The 20,531-nt window shown below is 45.6% G+C and overlaps 1 protein-coding gene across 1 annotated transcript in view; it reads right to left on the reverse strand.

The window, feature by feature from the left end:
• Positions 1-20,531, reverse strand: part of RAD21 (RAD21 cohesin complex component) — a 2,133,215-nt gene that overhangs the window by 316,128 nt on the left and 1,796,556 nt on the right. The window contains exon 12 of the mRNA XM_044067070.1: positions 3,148-3,326. Coding sequence (XP_043923005.1) covers positions 3,148-3,326 — 179 coding nt within the window. The remainder of the gene's footprint in view (positions 1-3,147; positions 3,327-20,531) is intronic.

The raw sequence follows: 20,531 nt of genomic DNA on the forward strand, positions 1-20,531 counted from the left end.
AAGTGAAACCTGTATCCTTTGTCTATTATTTGCAATGTCCATGTATCCTTTGTAATGCAATGCCAGTTTTTTTGAGAATAAAGCCAGCTTTCCGATTTGGTGGAAGGTTTGGCATTCCGCTTCTTTTTGGCAAAGCGTGGAAGTGAAACCTGTATCCTTTGTCTATTATTTGCAATGTCCATGTATCCTTTGTAATGCAATGCCAGTTTTTTGAGAATAAAGCCAGCTTTCCGCCCAAGGGTGCTTCCAGTTAATCCCTGGTAGGCGGAATCAGAGTCAAGTCACTGGGTCTGTCCTGTAGTAGTGGTTGTAGTTGTAGCTGTTGCACTACTCCTCTGGTTGGCAGGCTGCCACTGACGGCCTCTGTAGGAGCCCTTTCCATTGACCTCTGCCTCTAGGGCGCCTGTTCCTGCCTCTCTGGGCTCTGTTTGAGTCTGGAAAGGACCAATTCTTTGTAGGCCAGTTTCTGATGAATCTCGGTGGTTGAACTTGCAGGAAATCTTTAACTGTTTGCACAGATTTTGCTTTTTCTTCAACCTTTTTTAGAATCTCCTGTGCAGGGGAGCCAAATGAATTCTGTTTCTCCATTAGAGCATCGAGGAGTTTAGCTTTGACACTGTCTGGCAAAGATTGCTCCTTCAGCCAGGCATGCCTACGAATAACTGCCCCAGTCATAGCTGATCTAAATGAAGCCTCCAGTGCATCATAGCCACATTTTAAGAAATGATTACTAACCTGTTGTGAGTTATGTACCAAATCCTGAAGGGATTTACGGTCTAAGGGTTCAGGAGAAGAAAGTTTCTTATTCAGTTCATCTAACAAATACTCTTGGTACTGTATCATAAGGAAATGACAGTTTAATGCCCTGACAGAAAGAGTTGCAGATGTATACACCTTCTTTCTCCATCTCTCTAAAGCTCCAGACTCTCTTTCAGAGGGTAGGGGATTTTTGGCAGTAGCGGCTGCAACCCCTTTAGGGCCCTGAGAAATAGTTTCTGGGTCTGCAGCATGGGCTTTATACAGATGGAAATGAGAATCCGGGACCCTGTAATATCTGTCAGGTTTGGCAGGGGCCGGAGGAAGAGTATCAGGGGCTGTACTGACATCATTGTACACATCATCAATTACATTTAGAACAGGAGGTATAGCTAAGGGCCTATGCTGAGGCAAATACAAAAAGGTCCTTAATCTTTTTCTAGAATCAGAGAAATCCTGACCTTGCCATTGAAAGTGCTCTCCCATGGAGTGTAAAGTCTCCCCAAAGGAAAACTCTTCAGGAGGGGAGGCCGAAGGGATAGATTCCTCTGCATCTGAATCCTCATAAGGCGAGTAAGCCCCTTCCTGGTGGTCTGACAAGTCAGATCCATCTGTGGAATCATCTGAGGAGTGAGGTTCAGAGGGGTCAGTCCTAGGCCTTTTGTCTGGAGGAGGTTGAGAGGCCCTGTCTGGGTGAGGTTGGGAACCCCTAATTAAGGAGATAAGGCCCTCAGCAAGGCTGAGGATCTGTGAACTAGAGGTAGGCCTCTGGGAGGTAGATTTGGCAGGCAAAGCTTTAGAAAGTTTGGCAGCTTTAGCCCTAGAAAAGGACTTAATGGACATAGAAGCTGGGGGCCTAGCTGCCCCACGTGCAGGGGGTAGAAATGTCCAAAGGTATGGTGTCGGACAATTCCTGAACACTAGCTTCAGTAGGTAGTTCTGAAGCAGACTCAGCCGGGGCCTCTCGGTGGTCGGAAGTATGGTTTCGGAAGAAGGAATCGCCAAGGACTCGGTTTCGGCCGAAACTGAGACACTCGTGGTAGGCCTAGCCGGGGTTTCAGCCGAAACCGCGGGCCGCTAGTGTCGGTCCTTTTCCTTGCGTTTTTTGACCATATGCCAAGTCGGAGTCTCCGACGGCATTTTATAAGCAAAAGCGGTTCCAAAAAATTCCTCTGCAAACTCCGACCGACGTCTAAGAGTTCGTCGGTTGAAGGAGGCACAGGCTAAACAGGCCGATACATCGTGGTCTGCGATACATCGTGGTCTGGGCCTAAGCAAGGAAGGCAGTAAGAATGGAAATCCTTATGAGGTATTTGTTTCCCACAAGTTAAACAATTATTTACTTTGTCTGACATCGGCTGAGGCAAGAAAGAGTCCCCAACGGTGTACTTAGCTTTTTTCGAAGTCTTCGGTAGCTGAAATCACTGGATCTGACTGACCGGCACTTGCGAACAGCTTCTGCTTCGGGCACTGCGCGGCAAGAAAGACTGAGGAAAATGGCGTCGGCTGATGCTTTTATACCCCAGACGCTCTGACGTCGGGGAAAGTGCGACATCAGCAGAGGCCAGACCCAGACTTTGGAATCCGGCCGACTGAAGGGCTGCCTGAGGCAGGACAACCCATATGTTATGACTGCAGATGCATCCTTGAAGGACATCGGGTCTGGCCTGAAGACAGAACGTCCTACACAATATTTGTGGGGAAAATGCATTACTTAAATTAGTGGCTGAAGCTTCCTCTTTCAAAAAAAAAAAAAAAAAAAAAAAAAAAAAAACAATGCCCGCTTGCAAATGATGCGTCAAAAGACCGCCAGCTGCAGTAGCCTCAGTGAAGACATAAACAAGCCTGTATTTATTTCTGCTCTCAAACTTTACAGAATTGTGCTGCTGAAAGACTGGTGAATCACTGAGCCAGGCACCTTCATCTAGCCTACTCCACACTCCAGCTTGGTCTAATTATATTAAGAGTATGGGAATTAAATTTTGATAAACTGTAAATGACGCAACAGACCTTCAATAGTTACAAGGTAATTTAGGTAAATATAGACGAGATCCGTACTTCAGTCCTTGATGACCACACTGACACTAGTTTATGTATTTTTTTTTTTTTCACATCAGTAATGAGAAGTTCATTTTTCCCCACAAATGCTACGATGACATACAGAAAATGAGCAACAAGACATAATAACATATTAGCAGCGAGCATTTTCTTAAACAAGATGCAGGGATGACTATAGCACATCTTCATATGCAGTGGAGTTTGAATTTTTTTTTTAACTGGACAAGACACTTCAGATAAAATGCCTGTTGGGCACACCTCTATAAATCATCCCTAATAAAGACAACAGATTATTGAAACAGGAGATTCTAAACATTAAACTTATTTACTCACAGGAATTACAGGTTCTTGTTCCATTGGCTGTTCTGTCTGCTGGACATCTGGCTGTACCTCTGGCTGGACTACTGTATCAGCTGGTGGAGGTGGTGGCATAACAGATTCATCCAACACTGTCCGGCTGCCTTCTATAATAGTTTCCTGCAGGCGGCTTGGCTCTTCTAAGATGGGCTCATCTATAAAAACAAATCAAAATCACTAAATGTCAATTTCTGCCTACCCATGCAACAGGGATAAAAGTTAGGATATCAAATCATTGCCAAGAAAAAATACAAGAGAAGTAGAACATGTATGTTAAAAAGACAAAACCAACAGATTTCTATTATAAAGGCAACTGGAAATGCATGAAAGCTGCTTTGATAAACTGATCAAATACATTCCAGAAACTACTGAAAACTGATTACAAATGAGCAATTATGAATAAGACAGTCAATTATCCATGAACAAATGGGTAAGGCGTTCCCACCCCTCTCCCTCCAGTCAGGACCTTGTCCAATGACTCCTCTACCTTCTTCCAAACAGCCTTCTCTTTACAGCAAGAGAGTTCTCCCTGGTTAGAAGAGCCCTCCTATAGCCCCAATCATTCTACTCAAGTCCACACAACAGGTTAGGCTATTGGCCCCGAGGCCCTTAAAAGCCTAGCCAAGAGTTTAGCTCATGTACAGATAAAATCAGCACCCAATGTCCCTGTCCAGCAGGGACACGGGTGGAATCCCAGGGATGTATTTTCCATCTCCCATCCATTTATCCAGGTTGCACTTAAAAAGAGGTAAAGAGGTACCCTTGCTTGACGTGGAAAGGAAGTCTATTCCAGATGGGGGAGTCTCTGGGACACAAATCAGTCCCACCAACAAGTCCCAATGACGTCATAGATCAGGTTGAGGCCGGTGTGCGGGTTACTAGAGTGGAGCTTGGCTTGCAGATATGCAGCAGTCCCATTAAGGTGGGGTCAGAGATAGCTTTGTATGCCAAACAGAGGTTACCTCTGAGGAGTCTGTATGAAACAGTACAGGTATAGGGCTTTTAGCCTGTGTAAGATGACAAAGTACAGCTTTGGGGGAGTACTCACGAACTGTAGATGTACAATTACAATAACCACTGCTGCAGTCCATTCATAAACAGCTAGAACTTAAGACACAGAATGTTGTCAGACTTCCAAAGCTTCAAGTGCAGTCAGGCATCCTCTGACCAAGAACATGTCTACCTTCCATACTGAGGATGTCAGATGGAAACTCTGTTGCAAAGCAGGCAGTAACTCACACCCAAGAATCATAGGCAAGTACTAGGCTAGCTGTTCTTGCAGGTCATTTCAAGCCTAACCAATTTCCCCTTTTCTCCTCAAAATAACCTATCCCATTTGGTTAGACTGGCCTTACTCATCCCTTGGTTGACAATTACATATTACTCCTAATGAGAACAGAGATACTACAAATAAATTTGAGGTGACCCACGCATAAGCTAAAGCACTTAGAAGCTGCCTCTGTCCAATAGTAGCACAGAGGCAGTCCTGGGGTAAATTTTCTGTTTCCTATCCACAGACCTAAGTTGCACTTGAATACTGACAGGAGTGAACTTTGTTTTACATGGAAGGGGGAGTCTCTGGGGAGTCCAGCAGTGGTATCCTCAGCGAGATACCTGTCCCTCCAAACCATTCTGCTGATGTTGCAGAACAGGTTTAGATCCCTAGACAGTATTTTGGATGCCATTTGACTTGCTGATGTGCACTAAGTCAGTCAGTAACGGGCTGGAGGATGCCTTGTATGCCAGACACAGGTCACCTCTTAGCAATCTGTAGGATACAGGGTACATTGGCAGAATTTGAGTCAGTCTGTGTAGGACATGTTTAGGCCTTGTATCCTTTTAGTAAGGTATCCCACATGTTTAGGACTGTATCCTTTTAGTAAAGTATCTCTGTGGACATTCTAGTTGTTGCACGTGTCTGGATAGATATATGTCAAAAGGGGCATTATAGTCAATGACAGGCTTAATGAAGACCGAGTAAAAGGGAGCAATGACATCCATAGATGTAAACACAACCCCTTTGATTATAAGCTATGCAATACAAAATGACTTTCTTACAACAGACATATTTGTCAAAAGTTAGGTCTTTGTCCACCAAGTTCCCTAATCCTGAAATGAGTCAACACCTAGTGACATGTTGTCAATGTGGTAATTCCCTGGATACAACAGTGCATTTTTTGGGTTTTAGTTTCAGTCCACGATTTTGACACCAGTTATTTATTTGGGACAAACCTTCCTGCAGGATGGCCATGTCACTTGGGGATTCAATGACTGTTCTTATCTTGCAGTCATCTGCAAACTTAGTCAGCCAGAGCCCTTTGGTATTGGCTTTTACTTCAGAAAAGTAGACACTAAACGAGAGGTCCCAGTAATCTGCTCTACGCAAGCCAAAAAATGTACTTAACCTCAACTAGTAGAGGGGAGCATACGATACCTGGACCAGGGAACAATAATAAAGCAACAACCCATAAAGTGGGGCTCTCTGCTACACACAATATATTCACCAACACAGGTACAAGGTTATAACTGCAGAGACTATACTCAAGATGGATCACTGTAATGCTGCTTAAATCACAAAGGAGTAATGCATAAAAGTAGAAAATCTGGGAGACCGTGGGAGCTATTACTACAATGATTCTAATATACAAACAATTAACGGGAATATCCTAGACAGCTGTATGTTCGTCCCCAGGATCACTGTTGCAGTTCACTCAAATGAGAAGTGACTAAGCAGCGAGACTGTACCAAACTCCACATCTGGAATGAGATGCACAAGCCTACACCATTTAGTACAGCAGAATCAAAATCAATCCTTGTTTCTAGGTAATGGACCTGGGGAAAAAGTGCAAGAATCTTAAGACAGCCCTCCAAATGCATTCTGCTCATTCATGAAGGTTGCAGTGGTAACTGTCCTTGTGCAGCATTTTCTGTCTGACTTTGCTAACTAACCTTTCCATGACTGTCACTAACAAAAGACAATGCAAATGATTAGCCATATTAAGAACATGCCTGGATATTATCCCACTCCTTTTTGAGAAAAAAAAGGAGACACGTCGATCAGTATACACTGCCTGTGATATGAAGAATCACCTCACATTTATACTGTGAACTGGGGGTGAAAAGTGCGTTAGACCACAGAGAGATCAGAGATTAAATAGGACTTACAAATGCTATCCTGTCCACATGAAAGACTAGGTAAGGCTTTCAATACATCAATTCTTGTAACTCTGATAACCTTATGACTGAAGTACTAGATAAGAGGAGTCTAATGACAGACCTACCAAGCTCAAAAAGTAAAGGCCAGAGTTTCATTTACAAAGTTCAAAATCCAGGGAGGAAGGGTAGATCTCCTCGAGGGCATTGAGTGCAAGGGATCTTTCAGAACACCTTTAAAACAAAGCTGGGAGAGAATGGAGTCTCTACAGGAAGATAGAGCACATTTACAGCCTAATAATTCAGAAAGGTATTACGTGTCAGCTCCTTCCAGACAGCAATGCTTTCTGCAAGTACCACAAATATGCCTAGCCAAGCTACATGCAGATTTTTAATGTCCCAGTCTCAAGTAGGCAAAAGTCAGCCCTTCCAATGTGTCAAACTTCACAATGAGAAGTGAGCAGGGCAAGTACTGTTCCACTCACGGGCAGGGGGTGGGTGGGGGAATTGGCTTATCTAGTATGGAGGCAGTTACTTAAAACTCATCATCTGGGGCATGGTCAGGGATTTATATTTTCTACATACTGCTGACTATACGCATCTTACAGGGTTCTTGGGTTGAATTCTAAGTTGAAAGCCTGTAGAGCTTAACTACCTTCAATCATCTTTACCATTACATATGAGATTTTTGGCCCACCTAACATACTCTCATTGTGTAATCAGAGGTGTGTGCACACTTTCTGGTTCAGTTCTTGACTGCCAGAATGGAGAAAAACCGCCACAGTTGTTGACTTGAGTATTAACTTCCTTAACGAAGGGAGAAAAAAGTGGAATCCTCCTTTCCAGGCAAGTATCTCATGTCCAGGGTGACTCAGAAAAAAAAGTTGTGTCTTGCCAAAATATTCTGTGTTGTCGTTCAGTTATCCTTGACTGTTGGTTCGGTTCCGTATATCAGAACAAACTCTGCAGTTACTCCAACTCACGCCCTCCAAAATTCTCAAGCTAAGCTCTACCCATAATGCTCCTCTCAGGATTACCCTCAGAGTGAGTCTGCATAAAATAGTGACTAGTCAAAGGTTTGTGGGAGGCTAGAACAATTCTTTTAACTGGGGAAGTGAGAGTACAATGCCTGACCATCACTGGAACTGGAGAAGCCAAGCAGTGAGCTTGAGATTTTGAAGATTCAGATGAACTACTCCATCCAAGCTGGACAACAGGTCTGGATCTTGGTCCTGTGTCCAATGTTTCCAAATTAGATGAGGCCAAAGAAAGGGAAACCACACCTAATGAGGCCAGAATGGGGCAACCTGTTTGTTTTCTTTAGAAAAGTACAGTTGTGTACACTTACCATAAATGCAGATGTTAGAGTGTATTCACTGTTGCAGCCCTCAGTCGGCCTGATTAACAAAGTCTTGGGTCCTACGCCGGTTACTCTCTCTTCTTCCGTGACGACTGGTCATCAGGGGTATAAAAGCATGCAGCCAATGTCATTACATCAGTTTTTCTTGCCTCAGATGTCAAGTGCCCCCCTAATGGGAAGCAATTAAATCTATAAATATGCAAGGTTATACCTCGAACAAAAAAGCAAATACACCAAAAAGCTTTTAAGCATTGAAAAGGAGAGAAGAGGTATAGCCAAAAAAGTCAGGAGGCTGGAAGGAGGGTAACCAGGACTGCAACAGTGAATACACTCGAACATCTACATTTATGGTAAGTGTACACAACTGTACTATGTTCGTTTTTCACTGCTGCAGTCATTACATTTGGGTAGATTCCCAAAGCTAAGGATGAGAGGAGGGATTTGGATAGCATTAGGATCAGTTATAAGGCCCTGGAAAACTGCAGTGGCAAAGCCAGCTCTGGATTTAGAGAAAATTGGCAAATAGTAATGCTTGGTGAAACTATGTACAGAACTCCAGGTAGCAGCTGCTAGGATGTCCCTGGTAGGTACGCCTCTGAGAAAGGCTGTAGAGGTAGATGCAGCCCTGGTCGAGTGGGGTCTGATCCCCTGTGGGATAGGTTTTCCATGGTGCTTATAGCAGGAATGAATGCAATGCCTAGCCATTTGGTAATGCTTTGCTTTGAAAAAGCCTTCACCTCTGTGCCTGCAGCAATTGCCATCAGCAGTTCAGATTTCCTTTGAGGTTTAGTCCTGTCCAAGTAGAATCTAAGTTGTCTGTGCACATCTAAGGAGTGCAGTATCCGTTCCCCTTTGTTCTGTGGATTAGGAAAGAAGGTTGGCAAATAAATGGACTGATGAAAGGCCACACTGGATACCACCTTTGGCATGAAAGAGGGATTTGTCCTGAGGGAATACCCTGTCCGCATGAAAGATGATGAAAGGCTCCACTGCCATAAGGGCCTGTAATTCAGATACCCTTCTTGCTGAAGTGATGGCTAAAAGGGAAGCTGTTTTCCAAGAAAGGAATTTTAAATCTGCAGTAGCAGCTGGCTCGAAAGGAGGAAGGGTGAGTTTCTCCAATACAAAGTTATGGTCCCAGGCTGGAGTTGGAGCTCTCCTGGGTAGTCTTACATTTTTGGCCCCTCTGAGGAACTGCTTGAGCAGTGGATGAGAGAAGAGGGGAGGTTCTGTGTTATGAGCTGAAATGGCTGAGGCGTGAATTTTTATTGAGGAAAAAGACAGGCCCTTGTGAAACATCTCAGTTAAGTACTGTAAAATCTGAGGTAAATTGGACACTGCTGTGCTCATCCCTTGAGATTGGTTCCAAGCACATAATCTTTTCCATTTTTCGGCATAAGATTTTCTAGAACTAGGCCCCCATGCCTCTAAAATGACATCCATCACTGGTTTACTGAGGGATGGTAAAGGAGAGCTTAGGTAATTAGGCAGGCTGCTAGGTTCAGTGTTTGAAGCTGAGGGTGCGGAATTTGGTTCTCCTGCCGAGACAGCAGGACAGGAGTCTGAGCCAGGTGCCATGGGGCCAACAGTGACGCTGCGCAGGATCGGGTATCAGTGTTAGCGTGGCCAGGCTGGTGCAATCAAAATCATCCTTGGTTTGTCTTGTGTGATACTTAGTAGTACTTTGGAGAGTACAGGCAGAGGAGGAAAGGCATAAACGGATAGGTTTTTCCAGCTGAAGGACAGAGCAACCACCTTCCAAGGTTGTCTGTGGGGAGCCCTTGCGCAAATTTTTTCCAACTGATAGTTCTCGGGGTAGGCAAACAGGTCTATATCTGGGCTCCCCCATTTGCTTGTCAACATGTTGAAAATCCTTGGTTCCAGTTTCCACTTGTGTGGGTCCATGAGGTTTCTGCTTAGTCCGTCTGCCAGTGAATTTAGTTTTCCTGGCAGGAACTGAGCTTGTAGATGCACCTGGTAGCTCAAGGCTGTGTTCCACAATGCCATGGTTAGTCTGCAGAGGGGGTAAGAATGTGTACCCCCTGCTTGTTTATGTACCACATAACAGTGGTGTTTGTCTGTCTTTGCCATGAATAGGTTCATAGGCTGGTACTAGGCTATCAGCCCTAGGGCCTATACAATCCTAGCCATAACAATTCCCTGGCTATTTCTTCCCACATTATTTACTTTCCTGGACCCCTGTCTAGCAGGGCGACTGACGTGATCCCTAGGGGTGAATTTCCTTTCTCCCATCCAATCGTCAAGGTTCCTCTTGAAGAGGTCCAAAGAGGCACTCTGCTTGACATGTATGGGCAATCTATTCCAGAGTCTGGGGAGTCTCTGGGTCAGGAACCTATCCCTCCAGCATGTTTTGTTTATTGTGATGACAAGGTTTAGATCCCTGGAGCGTGTAGCTCTGAGGGATTGGGATTTCTTTAAGTGTAGCATGTCCAACAGCTCTGGGTTTGACATGGCCTTGTATGTTAAGCAGAGATCACCTCTGAGTAGACGATATGCGACAGAGTGTAGCTGGAGTTTAAGGCAGTCAGCATAGGGCATCTGCTTTAGGCCTGTGATTCTTTTAGTGAGGTATTTCTGAGGCCTTTCCAGTTGTTGCAGATGTCTTGAGAGGTACATACCAAATAGGGCGTTGTATTCTATAATGGGTCTAATGAGGGATGAGTACAGTGGGACAATGACCTCCTTTTTTTCTGGATGAAAAGCCCTTCGTGATGAGGTGTGCCACATAGAAGGATTTCCTGAATTGTCCTGGAAGAATGTGGTCTTTGAAGGCAGTCAGGGTATTCTATATAGCTAACATTTCTTTATGACTGATCTGAAGGTGCATTTGAATTGGGTTCCATTTGCCCTGAATGCACTTCCCTGCCAAGTGCGCTCCCCCATGCATAGTCTGATGTGTCTGTTAGGGTTTGGGCGGCAGGGGTTAGTGTGAATGGTAGTCCCTTGTTTTGGTGGCAGGCCTCTGCCCACCAAAGGGACTCTAGGTGTAGACAAGGAATGATAGGAATCATTGCTTCTAGATCTTGAGAATGCTGACACCATAGGCTTTTTAGATACCATTGTAGTTTCCTCATATGTAGTCTTGCATATGGAATTAGAAGAATGCAGGAGGCCATGAACCCCAAGTCTTGTTGTATTTGCCTTGCAGATATAGCAGGGTTTTTGTGGCCACTTTAAAGTAGGTTGTAAAGTGAATTTGTTTCTCTGGCGTGAGGAAAGCCATCTGGGAAGTTGTATTCAAGCTCACTCCCAGGAATATCATTTGTTGACAGGGTACCAGGCGTGATTTATTTTCGTTTATGGTGTACCTCAGACAAGTTAGCACCCTTTGTACAAAAGCCAGATGATTCAAAAGTATGTCCTGGTTTTCTGCCTGAATTAGACAATCGTCCAGGTATTGGTATATCTGAATATTTCTTTGTCTGCAAAATGCAATGACTGGAGCTAGGCACTTTGTGATTACTCTGGGTGCAGTAGATAAGCAAAAGGGCAATGTAGAGAACTGATAGTGCAGTAGCCTGCTTTGAAGCGTAGGTATCTTCTGCAAGATTCCCTGATTGGGATGTGCAGGTATGCTTCCTTTAAATTTAGTGTTGCCAACTAGGCATCTTTGCTTAGCATAGGAAGCAACTGGTAGAGAGTCAGCATCTTTAATTTTGGAATCACCAAAAAGGTATTTAGAGTAGGCAGGGCCAGGGTATGACGTCATCAATTGTCTTTTCTGGGTACCGGAAAAATTTGAGTAGAAACCTTGTCCCTTTTCTTCTTCTGGTACCAACTGAATAGCCCCTATGCTTGAGAGAGAGTACTAGCTTTTGGGCCTCTGCCCACTGATTTGGAGGTAGATCCGGCCAACCGCTTGGAGTTGGTAACGTGGAAGTGAAATCTGTATCATTGGGACACTATTTAAAACCCATTCGTCCTGGGTAATGAGCCCCCAATTCTTTGCATGAAGTTCAATACTTCCCCCCAAAGGGGCAGTCAGCTGAGAAGTGCTTGGAAGTTTTAAAAAGTCAGAGTTTACCATAGGGGAGAATTTTATTACTCCCCAGATTTGGAAGTGGAGGCCCCCCACTGCTTAGTCCTGTGCGTCCCCTGGGACTGAAGCCTGGGTGCTCTGCTGGATCTGGATTTGGACTGAGAAGGTCTGGAAGAGGCAAGAAAGGACCAATTCTTAGAAGGCCAATGGCTACTAAATCTTGGAGGTTGTACTCGTAAAAAAATCTTTAATAGTTTGCATAGATTTAGCTTTTTCCTCCATTTTAAGAACTTCTGCCCTGTTGCCAAACAGGTGGTCCTGATTTAAGGGAGCATCCAGTAATTTTGCTTTAACATGACTTGGCAAGGATTGCTCCTTAAGCCAAGCATGTCTTCTAAGTACAGACCCAGTTACCGCTGCCCTGCAAGATGCTTCTAGCGAATCAAAATCACACTGCAATGTAGGTTTAAAAACTTGTTCAGTAGAATGCATTAAATCTTGTAAATCCTTATTTTCAGCACAATCAGGAAACATAATTTTCTGTTTAAGTAATCCAATAATATGCAGCTGATACTTTAACAAATGAAACTGGCATTTCAAGGCCCTAAAGGCCAAAGTTGCAGAAGTACCCTCTTACCCCATCTATCCAGAGCCCTGGAGTCTATCGGGGGGGGGGGGGGGGGGGGGTAGGATTTTTGGCAGTAGTAGATTTAATGCCCTTGGGTCCCTGTGAAACGGTTTCAGGATCTGCAGTAGGATTTTTGAAAAGGAACTTGAGAGTCAGGAACCCTGTAATATCTATCAGGTTTTCTGGAAGCAGGAGGTAGAGAGTCAGGGGCCATGCTAGATTCCAAAAACGCACCATCAACAATGTCCAGTACAGGAGGTATACCTAAAGGCCTGTGCTGGGGCAGGAGTAAGAAATCCCTAAGCCTCTCTTTAGAATCAGAGAAATCCGGACTTTCCCAATGAAAATGCTCTCCGAGAGTATGCAAGGTTTCACCAAGAGAGAAATCCTCTGGGGGGGGGGGAGCAGAGGGAATAGAATCCTCAGCATCAGAATCCTCATAGGTAGAGAAGGGTAAATCCTGGTCATCAGAGGAAACAAATTTCAGAATCCTGGTCAGAAGTATCATAAGCAAACTCAGTCCTAGGTCTCAGAGGGGGGAAGGTTGGCTTCGCCTGATTAAGTAAGATAATCTTCAGTCATTCTCATCATTCGTTTTTTAGGCATAGAGGTCTGACCATGCGGTCTGGGAGTCAGTTTTCTAGGCATGGTTCGAGTTTTAGGCCTTGAAGAAGAAGATGGCATCGGTTTAATATGCAAGTCAGTAGGCCTGAATACACCCTCAGAAGCCGGTGCCTGCACAGCGGTTCCGGACCAATCCAAGGTAGAGACATCCGCAGGTTCCACAATTGAAGCATCTCGCGGCGGTAGAGGCATGCGAATCTGAAGTAGTGGGTATCAGGGGCTGCGAAAGCGCCTCACTGAGTACCGGCGAACTGGGCGGCCTGTCTATCTTTGCATTTTTTTGGAATGTCGGTAGTCGAATGGCTTACCGAAGACATATCAGGATAATTGAACAGAGCACCAAAATATTTAGAAGCGCAAATATACAGATGACGGATAGCTCATGGTTTAAATAAGGCACAAAACTGACAGCGAGGTACGTCGTGGTCAGGGCCTAGGCAAGGAATAGAGTACAAATGGAAATCTTTGAGGTATTTGCTTTCCACAAGAAATGCAATTATTTACTTTTACTGACATCGGATTAGAGCAAGAAAAAAAGTTTCCCCAATGGGGTACTTAACTTTTAGTTGAAGACTTCGGTTCTGAAACTCAAAAATGAAAATTTCCGGAGTCGGCCGACCAGCACTTGCGAACTGCTTCTGCTTCAGGCACCGCATAGCAAGAAAGACTGACATAATGATGTCGGCTGCATGTTTTATACCCCTGACGACCTGACGTCACGGAAGAGGAGACAGCAACCAACGTAGGACCCAAGACTTTGCTAATCAGGCTGAGTGAGGGCTACTGCAAGCAGATAACCCAAATGTAATGACAGTAACAGTGAAACACGAAGAATATCTGGGATACAAGAATAATCCGGGGAAGGCATACAACAGACCAGGGGGGTGCAATCGTGAAGACAGCATGTCTCAGTGACTCCTCTGGAGGGGGAATTAGAGCAAAGTAGCTGCTGCATTTGTTCAGGGGGATGCAAAGAAATTGCAGCAGGGCTGGCCCCAGTGGCAGAATCTCTTCCATCACCAATGGCTTGAGAGACCACTCATGAGGCATTGGGATGGGTCCTGCTCAATTTGTCCGCAATCACATTGGAGCTCCCCAGAATGTGCAATGCAGTTAGAAAGTGGTTGGATAAAATTGTCCATTGCCATACTCAGAGTGCTTCTCGACAAAGAGGATAAGATCTGGTTCTCCTTTGCTTGTTGATGTACCAGACTACTGACATGTCTTTGAATCAGAATCATTCCCAAAGGGAGAGTTTCTTGGAATGCCTGCAACACTAACAGCACTGCCCTCACCTCTAGAGCACTGATGTGCAAACTGGCCTCTAGCTGGTACCAAGTGCCTTGGACAGTCTTTCCCAAATAATGCCCCCCCCTCCCCAAATGTGGGGCACAGCCCTTACCACTATGGCTTGGAGCTGAAGAGGAACAAAGGAACTCCCTGACAAAACGTCATTGGAGTGAAGCCACCGACTCAAGTCTCTCTTCCATAAGTTTGTGATTAATACCAGATGGGACATTGGCTGAATCAGTAATGACCACTGGGATGCCAAGAGCCACTGAAGAATCTGCATGTGATATCTCGCAAGGGGATGGATGCTGACATTGTTCTTGGAGATTGTAGCAACAGCCTTGCAGTCACCTTTTTGCTGTGAATAATCTGACTTGCAATCTTATTTGATGTCCTTATGGGGGAAGAGATGCGATACCAAGATTTGTGTTTAGCATCGCTCCTATGAGTTTCAATTGCTGTGGTGACTCTAGATGGGATTTTTTATAGTTTAAAGTGATTCCCAATGAGAGAAGTTTGAATAACGCAGTCTCTTGACTGTAAGAGTAGATGCATGGTGGGAGCAATGAGGAGCCAGTCATCTAGGTATGGAAACACCTGGAATCCATACAGTCTGAAGTGGGCTGCGACCACTGCCAATGCATTTGTGAACACCCTGTGGTGAGAACAAAGGGCAGGGCTCTGAACTGATGACTGCCTTCCAGCAGGAAGCGCAAGAATCTTCTGGATCGCATGTCCATTTTATGTGGTAATACACATCCTGAAGATCTACTAAGCACATACAATTATCTTTCTAAAAACAGAAGTATAAACTGAACAGTGACCATCCGGAATTTGGTTTGTTCAACTGAGAGCCAAAACCAGTCTCTAGTCCCCCGTTTTCTTTTTCACTAAAAAGAATCTTGAGTCAACTCTGGATCCTATTGGTTCTGGTGGGACTGCATGGATGACTGTCGAGCAGGTTCTGAATTTCTAAGATTGCTGCATCCCTGTGACAGGGTGGAACATCTGGGAATTTCTTCAATTTTCTGTTTTTCTCTGAGAAAAGTTATGTACTCACCATAACACTCCATGTTTGTTGTCCTTGATCTCACCTTCCTTCTTGCTGGTTGGGTTCAGAGCCGATCCTCGGCTCCGACTTGGCTGTATACTATAGCTTGACAGCTTTTACTGGCTTGAGGCTAGCCCCTATCCCAACATTCCTAGTGGGAGTTCTCGTTTGTGATAACCCAAACACTAGACTATGCAAGTAAAAACTAAGATTTTTACATACAAGAAAACACATGAGTATAAAGGTGTAAATAATCTGCAAAGGGATAGAAAGGGAGTCTAGGTATAACTAACTGGTATGGTAAAGGGAAACTCAGCCAGTGTACCCAATGAAAGGAACTCCTCTCGATCCTCCAGGAAGGGGGAAGGAGGGTGGGACGCAAGGAGGAGGATGAGCTCAAAAACAACAAACATGGAATGTTATGGTGAGTACATTACTTCTCTATGTTAGGTTGTCCCCATCTCGCTTTGCTCTTGCTGGTTGGGGCTACGTACCAAACACCTGTTTCTTGGGGGGGGGGGCTCACTGGAAAAGACTCTCCATGACTGTGGAACCAAAGGATGCTCTGTTCTGGGAGGCCACATCCACTTTGTAATGAGTGATAAAGGTATGAGGATTAGCCTATGTAGCTGCCACACATCGAATCTAAAGGCAGTTTGGCTTGAAAGGCAATAGAAGTAGCCAAGGCCCTAGTTGAGTGACCTCTAACTTTCCCTGGAAGATGTTTGTTCCGTAAATCGTACACATAGGTGATGGTGTCTGAAAGCCACTTCGATAAGGTCACTTTTGAGACTGAATAACCTTCTATTCTCTGCAAAGGATATAAACAATTGGACGGATTTTCTGATGTCCTTGGTCCTGTGTAAATAAAAACGTTAACCGTCTATGAACGTCCAACTGATGGAGCTTATACTCTGCCTTATTGCCATGATTGGGGAAGAATACAGGAAGCTCTATGGACTGATTAAAGTTGTACTCTAAACACACCTTTGATAAAAAGAAGGGAATGGTTCTGAGAGAGACTATCTTTGGGGAAAATTAAGTATGATGGATGAACTGATAAGGGCTGTAATTCTGAAACCCTCCTAGCTGTGGTAATGGCAGTTAAAAGGGTATTCCATGTCAAAAAGTTTAGGGGACAAGTAGCAGCTGGCTCAAAGGTGGGTGGGGGGAGAATAAGAGCCACTAAATTTAGGTCCTGGGGGGGGGGGGTTCTCTTATTGGAGGTCTTAAGAGAATAGTACTTCTTAGGAATGCTTTGCACAGCTTTGTGACGCAACGTTAGAGCCCATTTCTCCCAAATGAAAATTAGAAATAGCAGCCAACTGAACTTGGATAGTGGCTGCAGCTGCTCCTCGCTCAAACGTTTCAGCAAGAAATTCGAGAATCTTTGAAATGGGTGCAGTAAAGGGATCAATCTTGTTCTTGTGTGCCCAAAGAGAGAACCTCTTCCATTTACTAGCATAGAGTTTTCCTGGTAGTGGGTTTGCGGGAGGAAATCAAAATGTGTTGAACTGCCAGGGAAATATCAGGAAGCCTGGTTAAGACTAAGTGGAGAAACCAAGCAGTCAGCTTGAGAGTTTGGATGGAAGGGTGGAGCGGCACCAGACTGATGCTTCAGATCATCTGGAACTGTGTCCAGGATCCAAGGCTCCCCTGCAGATAAGGCCAAAGGAATGGGAACAATATCTGATGAGGCCAGTAAGAGGTAATAAAGATTATTTTGCAAACCAGCGACTTTGCTTTCTGAAGAACCTTGGGGATCAGGGGGAATGGTGGAAAGGTATAAAGCAGTCACGGGGGCCAATCATGAACAAGTGCGTCCCTAGGTGAATGTCCCGGTGGTGGGACTAGGGCAAAGTAGCTGCTGCATTTGTTGTTTGGGGGGGAGGGAGGGCAAAAAGACTGCAGCATGGCAAGCCCATTTGCAAAAAATCAAGTCTGCAATTTCCTGTTTCAGAGACCACTGGTGAGGTATCAGAATCACCCGTCTGAGCTTGTCCGCTATCACGTTGGATTTCCCCGGAATGTGGATTGTGATCAGAAAATGCTGGAAAGACATCGCCCATTGCCATACTCGTACAGCCTCCCGACAGAGGATAAGACCTGGTTCCTCCCTGTTTCTTGATGTACCATACTACAGACATAGTCAGTCTGAATTGCTACAGTCCCTGTAGGTAGGGAGTCTTGAAATGCTTGCAACGCCAGAAGCATTGCTCGCATCTCTAGGACACTCATGTGCAAGTGGTACTCATGTTGCTGCCAAGTCCCTTGAAATGTCTGCTCCAGATAATGCCACCCTACCCTTTCTGGGAACCGTCTGATCACTGTGGCTATGGGTTGGGGGTTAGAAACATCCTGCCTATTGCCACCAGAGGGGAATGAAGCCACCATTCTAGATTCTTCTTGCAGGACCCAGTGATTAAAATCTCACGTGACATTGGTAAATCTTGGAATGACCACTGAGCAAAAAGGAGCCACTGCAGAATTCTCATGTGGAAACGTGCCATAGGGACCAAAGTAATTACTGCAGCCACTGAACCCAAGACTGAGGCCAAATCTTGCCTGAATTCTCTTTTTCGCCATTAGGATTGAAACTTGACGACGAATGGTTGACACCCTTTCCTGAGGCAGCTTTGCTATCATGGCCCTTGTGTCTAAATCTGCCTCTATAAATGTAATATATATTAACAAGGCAGACTTTTCGGAATTTATGGTGATGCCTAGTTGTGAACAAGTGTGAATTGTGGAGTCCCTTGCCTTGATTAGCTGATGCTCAGTGGTGGCACTAAGGAGCCAGTTGTCTAGATATGGATCCACCTGGAATCCTAGAAGCCTCCGGTGAGCCGTAACTACTGCCATGCATTTGGTGAACACCCTGGGGGCTGTGGTGAGACGAAAGGGCACAGCTCTGAACTGGTAATGACTGGCTCCCACCCGGAATTGTAACCATCTCCTGGATTGCCTGTCCATTTTTATGTGGTAGTACACATCCTGGCGATCAATACAGCACATCCAATTGTCCTGACCCAAAAAAGGGAAGAATGGACTGCAGTGTTACCATCCAGAACTTTTTCTTGACCGATTTGTTCAGTTTGCTGAGATCCAAAATGGGCCTCCAGTCCCCTGTGTTTTTTGGAACTAAAAAGAACCTTGAGTAAGTTCCAGATTTGGCTTGGTCTGCGGGGACTTTCTGGATGGCTCTTTGAACTTCTAGGTTTGCTTGAACCCGAAGATTGGGTGGAACAGCTGGGATTGACTGGTTGGGAAAAGGGAATTTTGTAACCCCTAGATATTATCGATAGTAACCATGTATCTTCCGTGACTGCCTGCCAGGCATTTGGGTACAAGGATACCCTGCCCCTGACTGCCTCCAGCGGTGGACAGTCGGGCCTCCCTTCAGAAGCACTGGAAGAGTATCAGAGAATGCATCTGTTGCCCTGATTCTGTGGACCCCCCCTGCCACGAGACCGGCATCTTCCGATAACCCCCCCCTTGCCCCTGTGTGGAAAATCTCCACGTCAGGCCCAAGCTCCCTGGGATTTCCAGAACCAGATCATCCCGCTCTTCTGATCTTTCAGGTAAGGTCTAGAAGGAGCAGGAAAAACATACTCCCATGGCAGAGAGTTTTGCCATCCTGTTCACACCTGGTAAGAGTCTCTTACCTGTGGCCCGAACAACGACGAGGCGTCAAAGGGGGTGCTGGTAAAGGAGGACTTGAAGGGCTCTGCAAACTAACAAACGCGCATCCAGGTGTGTCTCCGTAATGCAACTAGTGTGCCTGCTGCCCAACTGGCTCCATCAGCTGCGCAAGAGATCAGCTGCATGGAGGAGTTAACTACAAAAGTCAAGGTCGCAAGCTAAGAAGCTGCCTTACCCGCAGCTCCCTCAGCTGTAGGGTATCTCCCAACTCCTTGAGGAGATCCCTCTGACAGCGAGGAAAGTGGGACAAATAATACAGCGAACTGAGCGTAAAGGCCGCTGAAGAAAACATACTCTTCCCATACCTGTCCATCATATGGGAGACTCTGTTCGATGGACGGACAGAAGAAATTTCCGCTAGTTCTTTCTTAGTGGCTGCTGCCACCACCATAGCATCGACAGGCACAGCCTTAGATAGAAAAAGCTTGTCGTCCAGAGCAGTTATGAGATTATTAGGCCTCCACGGAACTGGTTCCATAGTCCCTGGAGAGCGCCACACCTTCCGACTCACTATGGCCAACAGTGGGTTGAAAGGCAGAGACACCCAAGAGGTGGAGGGTCGGGAACCAAATGCATCCAGGTACACAGCACCGAAGGAGCCACCAATGGAGCTGAGGGTGGAGCAGTCTCAGAGGACAGCACTGCTCTACCTTGAAGGCAGTGTGGTCCCGGACCGAAAGAGATATTCGAACAGAGGGCGATGGCTCCGAGGCCGATGCAGGAGCCGATGCTCAGAATGAGAGTAGGGTCGGACAAGGGTCTGATGCTGCTCTCCCCCTCGGAGCAGAGAAGGGGTAGTCGGCCCACAGATCCCTCGATAGAATGAGGAGATCAGCGCGGAAGTCGTAACAGAGAGACCATTGGTTATCGGAACCAACGGTTCCACCACAACTTCCATGCAGTCTGGCTCTGAACTCAAGACAGTCTGAGAAGGAATTGATAATGACATTGGTTGGACTGTCAGCATCACTTCCTTGTGGGCCGGGCAAGATAATTTTGCTAATGTTGGTGTCTTGAGAAGCCTCTTCACCACCCTCTCCACATCATCCGAAGACTCCTGCATGACCGAGAGGAATGGGTGGAAGACCGATGACAGCCTGCCACAGATTATAAGAGCGGAGACTGTGGAACAGACCGCACTAGTTCCAGAGAGGGAGGCCTGGTTCTCTTGTGAGTCCTGACTGGCTCCGAGACCACTGATGGAGCTGGCAGAGAAAGAGCTTTGTCAGAACCAGCGCTCAAATCTGACAATGCTGAAGATTTGTATTTTCCTTTGGATGACTCCAGTATTGGAGCTGACGAGGACGATGGTTTAGTGGACTTGTCCTGTTTTTCTGTTGTTGAATCCCCTCCATAGAGGCATCAAAGGGGACTTGTTTTTTTGTTGGCCGAGTTCCCTCCATAGAGGCATCAAAGGGGACTTGTTTTTTTGTTGGCCGAGTTCCCTCCATAGAGGCATCAAAGGGGTCCTTCAATAAGCCTTGCAAAATCAATGTTCTCTCTCCTGCAGGACCAGAGAACTGAAGGCATGACATATAAAGCACGAGTCCTG

The sequence above is a fragment of the Protopterus annectens genome, chromosome 3.part1, assembly GCF_019279795.1.
Source record: "Protopterus annectens isolate FY-2018-M chromosome 3.part1, PAN1.0, whole genome shotgun sequence".
In the NCBI taxonomy this organism is placed as follows: domain Eukaryota; kingdom Metazoa; phylum Chordata; order Ceratodontiformes; family Protopteridae; genus Protopterus; species Protopterus annectens.